Source organism: Podarcis erhardii (assembly GCF_964252035.2).
Source record: "Podarcis erhardii genome assembly, chromosome: 1".
In the NCBI taxonomy this organism is placed as follows: domain Eukaryota; kingdom Metazoa; phylum Chordata; class Lepidosauria; order Squamata; family Lacertidae; genus Podarcis; species Podarcis erhardii.
The window spans coordinates 79,686,441-79,697,981 of NC_138497.1; the positions used below are offsets into that span (position 1 = coordinate 79,686,441).

At 41.2% G+C, this 11,541-nt stretch overlaps 1 protein-coding gene across 1 annotated transcript in view; it reads left to right on the top strand.

The window, feature by feature from the left end:
• The window catches only part of LRP5 (LDL receptor related protein 5), a 121,956-nt gene that overhangs the window by 23,700 nt on the left and 86,715 nt on the right, over window positions 1-11,541 (top strand). The window contains exon 2 of the mRNA XM_081843583.1: window positions 9,795-10,191. Coding sequence (XP_081699709.1) covers window positions 9,795-10,191 — 397 coding nt within the window. The remainder of the gene's footprint in view (window positions 1-9,794; window positions 10,192-11,541) is intronic.

Consider the following 11,541-nt stretch of genomic DNA (forward strand, 5'->3'; position numbering starts at 1 on the left):
TCATAGTGGTTCATGAAGCCTAAGCGGTCTTTTCAAAAGTTTTTATTCTACAGAAGTGACTTGCTGCAGTCACAGGTTAGGCATAAAAACGAGGAAGGAACAGGACCTGAGTTTCTTTGGCTTCTTGTTTTGGATTAATTCCACACCTACGTTTTTTTTTCCATGGGAGGGAAAGAAAACCCTAGTATGCCACTGTGTGCTTGCGTGTGAGGAATTCAAAACACACACACACACACACACACACAGTTCCAGGATGAAAGGAGTAGTCTTCCTTTCTTTAGAGGACTATATCCGACAAGTTTAAACTCAGGTTAAATACGAAGGTTCATTGCATGAAAATCAACATTTAATCTATCTTTTGAAGTTAGTGATCAATGGATTTCAGGTGTTCTACAGTAGTAGCTGCCAGTGGAACAGGGCTGGGTGCAAAACGCAAAGTAATCTAAAGATGTTTTTGTTAAGTAGTCATTCCAAATAATAAAAGAAGCTTCTCCCCTCCCTGCTTTTTGAATGACTAGGGATGAAGTCCTATGCATGCTTCCTTGGAAATGTTGCACTGAATCCAGTGGGTCTTTGTTTGAAAGCCCACTGGTGGCATCCTTGAAGCAGGCTCTTCTGAGGGGAGAAAGGGGCAGGGTTGGCCTAGGATCCACGGGATCTTAAACAGGCCTCAACTCACCTTCTGTGGATGGCAGCATTGTCCCTGTGGCAGGGGTGGGAGTTTGGACTGAGCCTTAAGACAAATATGTGAATGGCTGAGGCTTTCTTCAAAATGTCACTGGTGTACCAAAATGAAGAATAATATTTTGGCTCCACCTGTTCTATGTATTTGCCACTGTAACAAGGTAGATTAATCTTGCTGACTTAGTTCTGAGGAGGATAATATATTTTTCAAAACCCTAAAAAGTAACCTCAAACCTCCCCCTTTTGCTCTGTCCCTCTCCCTTTCATATCAGAATTAGGTAAAGGTAAAGGGACCCCTGACCATTAGGTCCAGTCGTGACCGACTCTGGGGTTGTGGCGCTCATCTCGCTTAATTGGCCGAGGGAGCCGGCGTACAGCTTCCAGGTCATGTGGCCAGTATGACTAAGCCGTTTCTGGCGAACCAGAGCAGCGCATGGAAACACCTTTTACCTTCCCACCGGAGCGGTACATATTTATCTACTTGCACTAGGTTGGCAGGAGCAGGGACCGAGCAACGGGAGCTCACCCCGTCGCGGGGATTCGAACCGCCGACCTTCTGATCAGCAAGTCCTAGGCTCTGTGGTTTAACCCACAGCGCCACCCGCGTCCCTATATCAGAATTACACCCCCCCAAAAAATCCTGCTTCCCTCAGTAACTCTCTGCAATCTTTCTCAGGCACAGTTCTCCTCCATAGAAGGTATTTGTCATTCAGGGGCTACTGATTGGTGTTTGGCTGCTCCACAATACTTAAAAATCCTTTCCCTTGGTGGCCTACCCATATCCAAGCATCTTTGAACAACTTATTTTTTGCTTGGGCATCTTTTTGGTGACTGAGGTCAAGCTTGTCAAGACGCTGTATCCCATAAAACCTGAATACCAGGTGGTAGCCAATTTCTTGTTCAGTTATATCTCCAAGTAGGTTATCTTACGCATTGGAAAAATAAGACACCATATCAGTTTCCTCTGCAAACTGTAGTTTTTAAATACAAATGCGGGTCTGAGTCTCTTTGTAAATCCAGATGTGTTCTGAATAGGCAGCTAATAGGTATGAGCTTGTATCTCTGATTACCCCAAAGGCATAATAATCCGTCTTGTTTGCAGCAGACCACATCCTCCCATTTGTTAAAATTTATTTTTCTTGTGTCAAATAAGCTGCTTAGCTACATTTTCCACAGAGAAGAAACCAAGCATGTGTGTGGCCTTCCTGCATGGTGACTTGAAAAGAAAAGTGCCCTTCTGCCATAGTCTCCACCTTGTGCCATGCCTCTCCAAGCAGAATTTGCCTATTAGGGACGTTTGGAGCTTTTCCAAGTGATTATGCAGTTGTTAAAAGTTTAGAAGTTATTCCTTAAGGCTATGCTCCTGCCGAAGGGCATAATATATTTCCCCAGCACTGAAACAGATACCTATTTATTTTTTTGAACCAGAACATTCGCCCAGCAGCATGGATGAATTGTAAGAGTTGGAAAGGACCTTCAAGGTCATCTAGTTCAGTCTCCCCCCCCCCCCCCATTATAGGAGTCTGGGTAATGCTTCCTCTGTCCTGAAAGTAGACAAGAATTGACAGGTATGGAATTCCAGCAAAACACATTACAGTCATCCATATTCATTGCTGGAGTCCGCTTTGAGCAGATAAAAGGATTTTCACCTTTTATGCATAGGGCTGGCTCATCATGGACACAAGTATTTGCCATGTTAGATGTGTGTTGGACCACACATCAGGAAGAAAATGCTTCAGCAAATTTATGGCTTTTCATTATGTTAGCAGACAGAAATGAATGTGGAGCACATATCCACACAGCAGGCTTTATCAACCGTCTCCAATTTGTTCTTGGTTATTGTTCCAAAGGCTTCATTTCTCTCTCCTGGATTGCGTTCTCAGTGCCCCTCAAAGATAAACTGGATGTTGCTGAATAAGGGCATAGGGCCTGGTAGCTGCCATGTGGTATTTTCCTACCTACTTTCTGGTATTTTCCTTTTCCTTTAGGAAGCTTTTCTATGCGCTTTCCTTGGAATGCTGGGCTGTGTGCAACAGTACCTTGGCATTGGGTACTGAATGCCTGTAGAAGGGGCAATCCTTTAGTGTGGGCATCTTTTACTTCTCTGAGTAACTTGATTTTGAGCGTATCTCCATTTCCTTACACATGAATATGATTCTTTTCTGCATTGCTCAATCCTAAATGCACAGACAGGACGGAATAGAATTATTTAACACGCTTTACAGCTATGAAATGCTATAAGAAGCTAATATAGTTTCTTGATACAAATACTACATTACCCCAAAGACTTCAGTTTCAGCAGAGCATGTGTTATGACAATGTGACTGCATCCTTTCTGCTTGTATGATTTGCAAAGGAACCGTGTATTTATATCTTCCCTTAAAGACTAACAAATGTGTTTTGGTACAAGTTTTAGGAGACTGAAGCCCACTTCATCAGATGCATGATGTGAAATATTAGTTAGCAGGTATATAAAGGAGAAAATTGTAAGGTGAATGTCAAAAGTCAATAAGGAAAAATTGAGTCTAAAACAATTACAGCATAAATATATGTTCAATAGGCATTTTAATAGTGGCATATTGGTGAGGATTTACTCAGCATTGCTGAGATGATTGTATTAGCACCTATGGCAGGGAACCATTCATTAAAAACAATCATTGATAGCACAGATTTCCTGGCATTGAAAAGCTAATTTACACATGATAAAAGAGCTAAAATCTTTTGTCTCTGTTTAACCCACCAGTGATGGCATTGAATTCATTGATGGATTGTAATTAAGCTCATTTATGTTACATACACACACACACACACACACACAGCCCGTTCCAGAATGGCTACATTAAGGTCTGTTATGGCCTGCCCTGGGAAGTTGAAATATTCTCCCAAGTGCCATTTTCAGTGTCTGATTTGTGTCATTTACTCCTATGTGGAGAGGCTGGCTCATCTATTTTGTGTAGAATGCAGCAGGGCATTGTTGACAGGCGAAGTCATAAATCACACTGGAAGATGAGCAAGTGAAAATCACCAATGTTGTGGATGACATTGTTGGGTCAAGTTATGGTGTTACCACTAGGCGCTGGGAGAGATTTGTCAATTGGCTTTGCTGTGGCTTATTGGTGATTAGCTGTTTTAGGTTGCCAGGTGGTGGGGAGAGGGGATGTTGTCTATATGCAAATATGGCCACCCCTCTAAAAAAATTTCCCATTCAGATTCATCAGAAGGGGAAAAGTATGATAAAATTGGAGTCCATTGGAATCTTCCTACCAGGTGAACTAAACAGTGATAGATCAGATGGGATCAAATGACTTTGAAATGTTATTATGCTACAACTTCAACAAAACATGCACAAATGAAAAAGCAACACATGCAAAGCCATTGGTTCTTATGCATAATGGTCCCTTAGCTTGCTAGCTCAGGTGACTTCCAGTTGCCTCACATATTGGTCAGACCAGGGGTCAGCAAACTTCTTCAGCAGGGGGCTGGTCCACTGTCCCTCAGACCTTGTGGGGGCCTGGACTATATTGGGGGGTGGGGAAAATGAATTCCTATGCCCCACAAATAACCCAGAGATGCATTTTAAATAAAAGGACACATTCTACTCATGTAAAAACATGCTGATTCCCTGACCGTCCGCAGGCTGGATTGAGAAGGCAATTGGGCCGGATCCGGCCCCTGGGTCTTAGTTTGCCTACCCATGGGGCAGACCATGGGCCATATTTTTCCTCCTGCTTTTCCCTTGCATTTAGTTACTTTTTAGCTAGTTTCTCAATCCTGGGTCTTCCCCACTCCCTGGCACTTACTTTGTCCTTCTTCCATGTGTTTCTCCTCCCCCACCCCTGCCCTGCATCCTGTATCTCGCCAATTACAGCCTTTTTTATCTCTCCAGCCAGCTTGGAGTGCTTGTTTCTGATTGGCTTCCTAGATCTTTGTCTTCTTGGTGATAACCTCTCCCTCAGTTCTTTGCCTTGCTATTCCAGACTGATAAGCAAATTTGGTCCCACAACACAGCACACTATGTCATGTCTTGCTCCTTGGTTCCTCATTTAAACATTTCTCAAGCTGTTCTTACCCCAGACCCCATGTTCATCAACTTTCTGTTTAAAACCCTTGCCTAAGCAACTGTATGTGGTGAGCTTGACTTATCCTTATTCTGCCATAACTGCTGCTAGCCTGTGTTCCTCTCAAAGATTCTATCTCCCCATAGTGTTAAGTCTCCTCGATTTCCTCCTATAATTAATCAGAAAGGGGTTTATTAGATATGTTGCTCTATTCCTACACATGCTCTATCACTTTCTCATTCAGCAAGCTGCGCTTCTTATGGTTTAAGGGGCAGTTCACAACCAACCACGCACACATGTACAGTGGTACCTCTGGTTACGTACTTAATTCGTTCCAGAGGTCCGTTCTTAACCTGAAACTGTTCTTAACCTGAAGCACCACTTTAGCTAATTGGGCCTCCCGCTGCTGCCGCGCCGTCGCCGCACAATTTCTGTTCTGATCCTGAAGCAAAGTTCTTAACCCGAGGTACTATTTCTGGGTTAGGGGAGTCTGTAACCTGAAGCGTATGTAACCCAAGGTACCACTGTATACACTACCTTGCAGAGGGGTTTGCCATCTGTCTGTACATCTTCCCCTTTGAATGCTTCAGAAAGCGTTGCCAGCCTAATATGAAAGTGGCTGCATATTTCTGTGGCAGTGTTTCTTTTTATAAACTTGCAAAGCTGCAAGATTCCTTAGGGGCACATCTGCCCTTCAAACTACTGCTTTTAAGCAGGGATAATTGCCCTGGTGGTCTCCAAGGAATCCTAAGGCTGTAATCCTATGCACAGTTACGTGGGAGATGGTTCCACTGAACTTGGTGGGACCTCAGAAGGAAACCAAACTTGGATCTTGCTGCTAGAGCTGTTGCAGCTAGAGTGCTGGGAGTTCTGTACGAAATGGTCATATGCCGTCTTTTAGGTATTATTTGATTGCCTTGTAAAATAGTGTGGATTGAGAACGTTGCAGGGTTGTTGTTGTTTTTTAAATATACATGGAGTTGAAATTCTAAAGGTAACACTAAGCCAAAGATGTAAAAGAGAACATGGACTGAATATTGGAAACCTAACCATATGATGAACATCAGTACAAGGCCAAATGCACAACAAAACAGTCATGCATAATTCTTATTCAAGTCCTGAATATTTCAGTCAAAATATTAATTAATCCCAGTTATAAGATTGTATTGCAGTATAAGATAAAAGCTGCATGGCAGAACACCCACCTTCATTTTTAAAACTCATTTTCTGATTTCTTTGTGGTTTTTTAAAGCTGTTTGTGTTATATTTTGAACATTTCCTTGTGACTTATCTAGAAGACAAAAAATAAATCACAACAATAATAAAGAAAAGCAGTTCAGTGATAGTATATATTTTATTGTAGTATGTGTATTGGATGATGTTCTTGGAGTTCACTAACAAAGAATTGGATCTCAACTCCATGCATGTTAGGAGTCTGAAACATCAGCTGAAGCTACAAGCCTCTTGTGGGGAAAGTTAGCAATTGATTAGTAAAGACATCTAGCAGCTGTTGCTTGGACTTGTGGAATTGCTCGGAGGGCTTGAAGTGACAAATAATTTGCCAGAGAAATGTTCTGTGTTGGATTACATTAGAAAGCTGCTGAACTGAGCAGATCCTGAATGAAATATTGCCGTTTGTAGCAGTTAGTGCCCTCTTCTGGAATATTGGTATTCCATTAAGTTAATTACATTAGTGTTAACTGCTGTAATTGGTAGGAAACAATCTAATGCTGAGGGGTCATCCCTTTGTTATATGCAACTATCTAAATAAAGACAGTCATGCTAATGGGTACCCCACTTTATTTACAAGGTACTGTAGTGTGGTTAAAGGAGGTGGTATTTTGCAGGACGCTTTTTAAATTGATGTAATACACTTGCATATTACGAAAGTGTGATTTTTAAAAAGCATTGCTTACTACACAATTTCCAACAGCAACCATTTATCTGTTAAGAAACATCATCATAAATATTTTTCATTCCCGTGTACAGTATCTTACCAGAAAAAATAAATATATGTACTAAACTCGGATTTCTACCAGTTAAAGCTGGCTTTGCTAATTAATTAAAATTTAGCTGCTTGATCAATCATTGGAGCTTGCTGCTCTGTCGAACAACTTTTGTAAAAGAATATACAGTCGTACCTTGGTTCTCAAACGCCTTGCAATTTGAATGTTCTGTCTCCCGAATGCCGCAAACCTGAAAGTAAGCGTTCCGGTTTGCGAACTTTTTTTGGAAGCCGAACATCCGACACAGCTTCCATGGCTTCCGATTGAGTGCTGGAAGCTCCTGCAGCCAATTGGAAGCTGCGCTTTGGTTTCTGAACGTTTTCAGAAGTCGAACAGATTTCCGGAATGGATTCCGTTTGAGAACCAAAGAACAACTGTAATGTATAAGTAACATTAGTTGGTCATCTCCTTGCATGAAGCAGTCCCAAGTTCCGTCTGTGCCATTCCCAGGTAAGACTGTGAAAGATCCCTGCTTAAAACCCTAGAAAGCCATTGCCAGACACACAGTACTGAACTAAATGGACCAATGTCCTGAGTCAGAAAAAGGTGACTTTCTATGTTCCTAGGCAATCCTTCTCACCATCTGCAGTGGTATCAGGAAAAAACCAGTGACCTAAATATGTTCCTGCTTGAAAGTAGTGACTGATTTAGATGGCACTAATGCACCTTAGAATGGTGTATGCAAGGGACGCAGGTGGCGCTGTGGGTTAAACCACAGAACCTAGGGCTTGCCAATCAGAAGGTGGGCGGTTTGAATCCCTGCGATGGGGTGAGCTCCTGTTGCTTGGTCCCTGCTCCTGCCAACCTAGCAGTTCGAAAGCACATCAAAGTGCAAATAGATAAATAGGTACTGCTCTGGCGGGAAGGTAAACGGCGTTTCCGTGCGCTGCTCTGGTTCTCCATGGCCACATGACAAGGAAGCTGTACGCCGGCTCCATCGGCCAGTAAAGCGAGATGAGCGCCGCAACCCCAGAGTTGTCTGCGACTGGAGCTAATGGTCAGGGGTCCCTTTACCTTTAATGCACCTTATAATGGTGCATGCAAGTTATGTCTTTGGAGATTTCATGAACTTTTATTAATTATTTATTTCATTTCTATACCACTTTATATTTCTTATAAAAAAGTCTCAAAGGGGTTTGTTGTTGTTTAGTCGTGTCCAACTCTTCGTCACTCCATGGACCAGAGCACGCCAGGCACTCCTGTCTTCCACTGCCTCCCACAGTTTGGTCAAACTGATTTTAGTAGCTTCGAGAACACTGTCCAACCATCTGGTCCTCAGTCGTCCCCTTCTCCTTGCGCCCTCCATCTTTCCCAACACCAGGGTCTTTTCCAGGGAGTCTTCTCTTCTCATGAGGTGGCCAAAGTACTGGAGCTTCAGCTTCAGGATCTGTACTCTCAGTGAGCACTCAGGGCTGATTTCCTTCAGAATGGATAGGTTTGACCTTCTTGCAGTCCATGGGACTCTCAAGAGTCTCCTCCAGAACATTAAAACAACAATTAAAATAATCCAAAATAAAACAATTGCTGAAGAAAGTCAAAGTGTACATCCAAAACAACATAATTAGCAGGAAACTAAAATATTACCTTGAATATTTCAAAATAATTCATTACAAAGGAGGTAAACTACAGAATACACATTTAATGCAGAATTGTTAACAACAATAAAAAACCCCTTAACATTTCAAAAGGAAACATTACTAAAGAAAGTCAAATATAAAATGCACATTTAAATAGCATAATTAAAAAGAGAATAAAATGTTATCATAAGCATAGAACATACTCTACCTGCTGCTGTAGTGTGTGGATGAACTTTTAGTGCCTGGCTATGGGGAGGGGACTCTTTAAGAATGTTGTTGTTGTTTAAAAATTATATCCTGCTTTTCACCAAAGCAGTTTACGACGATAAAAATGCATAGCATATCACGCTTAAAACACAAAAGCCTAAGAAATTCAAAACTCCAGAAATATTTTTTTAAATCAAATCATTTAAAACACCAGAGAAGCATTTATGATTCAAAGGCATCCTGAAATAAAATGGTTTTAACTAGGCATCTGAAACGCAGCAGGAACAGGGCCTGTCTGACTGCTAATGGGAGGCAGTTCCACTGAGGTTAGGGTTGCCATACACCCGGAATTTCCCGGACTTAGCCAGAATACGGCAGTCAGTAACAGTGTCTGAGCAGAAATAGCTTCTGGGATTCTGGGAAAATCTGGGCATATGGCAAATTTCCTTAAATTTTTTCAAAAACTTCATTTTGTGTCCGGATTTTCACTTTTTGAAATATAGCAACCCTAACAGGTGGGCTGACAATACTGAAGACATGACTTGTTGTTTACATGAGTTGTGCTTCTGTAATATGGGGGACCACTAATAGTGTTCTCCCCACAAAATGTTCTCAAAATGTCCAGCCTGAAACGTGCATAGCAAGGTTGTCCTTAATATATCCAGGGCCTAACCTGTTCATACTAGTACAAGAACTTTGAATCTAGCCCAGTGGCAGATTGGAAGCAATTTCAGGTCTGTTAATGCTAGTGTCATTAGTTGGTGGTTGAAGCAAAACACAAAAAGTCCTGCTTGAAAAGCGAGTCAGTTCGTCACTGAGTAAATTGAATTTGGAGGTATTCAGTTGTAGGAATCATATGGAGAAAAAAATATACACTTTGTCTTTATCCTGGAGGTGGTTGATAAATTTCCACTTACTCTGGCTTTCAGAGTTGTTTCCTGGGCATTAATTTATCAAACTTATCAAAAAAAATTGAAACTAAGTTGGAATTGATGAAAAAACTGGTGGGGCACAAAGAATATTAAAGGCAGTAAATGTCTGGAGGCAGTGTTCTTCTTTTACCAAATGATTACAAAGTTTGTTGAATGTTTAAAAACAATATAATATGTGGCATTGTGCTAAAAGCCATAATAATGCCAAATAACAAATACTTTACTTGAATGGAAATCCCAAGATGTAATATAGTGCTTAGGCATCACTGCTCTGTTTTTAGAAGTGACGGTTTACCATACATAACACTTTATTGTTCTTCCTTTCCATAGCTTCTCCCCTCCTGCTTTTTGCTAACCGGAGAGATGTCAGATTGGTGGATGCTGGAGGAGTGAAGATGGAATCAACTGTTGTTGTCAGTGGCTTAGAAGATGCTGCAGCAGTGGACTTCCTGTACTCACAGGGTGTTATTTACTGGACCGATGTGAGTGAAGAAGCCATCAAGCAGACTTATTTTAATCAAACTGGGAACCTGGTGCAGAACGTCATCGTGTCAGGTCTGGTTTCCCCAGATGGCTTGGCATGTGACTGGATTGGGAAAAAATTGTACTGGACAGACTCTGAAACGAATAGGATAGAAGTTGCTAATCTCAATGGAACATCTAGGAAAGTTCTCTTTTGGCAAGACCTTGACCAGCCAAGAGCAATAGCCCTGGATCCAGCTCATGGGTAAACATCCCTTCTTTAAACTTTTTGCATTGGTTTGCAGGATTATGATTGTTTTGATAGGAATTTTTTTGTCTCTACAAAAAAATATAATCTCGTTTCAGTTTCTATTTTCTCAAGGTATTTTTCTCTGAACATACGTTTAGATTTAAATACATCTTGTGAAGGAATGGCAGGCCGTGGAAGAGTGCCATGACTAAAGTGCCAAAGAAAACGTTAAAACAGTCTCATTTTTCCAAGTTAGGCTTCTCCTAAAAGCCAAATGTTATGAATTTTTAAATCTCCAGTTAACATGACCAGTTAAAGGTGTTTAATGAAGTTTTGTGTATAAAAGTGCAATAGGTTCAGTTATGCAAATTTTAACGAGTTCTCAAATTCATCAAATGGCTTGAGGTGTCTAATGCTCTGTAAGCTCTAGCAAGTAAAAGAGGCTATTTATTTTTATTACTCCAAAGATCTGAATGTGCCTAAGCACCCTCTGCGTAGGGAAAGAAACAGCCAGGTATCTGCAAGCTAGAGATTTCTTTAAGCTGAGGTTTTGCTTACCTGGCACAATTTTTTTCCAGTTTTTTGACAAATGTGTGCTGAGGTAAATGGTTAACTGTTACAGATCATTCCGTTAGCACCTTAAATGCATTGTTTTGTTACATGTGATACAGTTGGTAAAAGAGGCAATCTCAGCTTTGACAAGGTTGTAATATAAATGAACAGAAGGCTGGAACAAGTGTGAGCAGGAAGCCAAACAATTAAGTAGTTGAGTTTGGTTTCATTTCAGATCCAGGTCCATCAGGGTATTCTAACATTTTGGTTCAGGCACAGAGCTTAAATATAGTTCAAGAACACTGTTAGATACTAAGATATATAAGCTAGGCGCCAAATAGCTAAGCAGAATGCCTAGTTGCCATGTTTGGGCCAGACAGCTCAAAAATCCTATTTTTCAATATGACTTTTTGGCTGCTGAAATTCATTCTGATTGTGCAGATAAAATATCATGGATAGAATTCTACAGGATGTGTTGATAATGTGTGAAAACAGTCAAGATCCAAGGATCCCTAGGCATTCACCTCCAGATGGTGGAGATGTCAGGTGCCATCCTGGTGCCCAGGCATCTTCACTTGGTTGCATATGGTCAGTAGCTAGGTGCAAAATGTGCCTGGCGCATGGCAGATTTTGAAGGCTGTTCAAGAACTAGTTCAGATAAACGTAACACGAGTGCAACTACATATGTAGTGTAATCTAAAGTTTGCTTACTCAGACGCAAGATGCACTATGTTCAGTTTGTATGAACTGGCTTCATTCATATCCACAGTGTAGTTCATTGTCAGTGTGGCCATATGGAAACGATGCTACCAA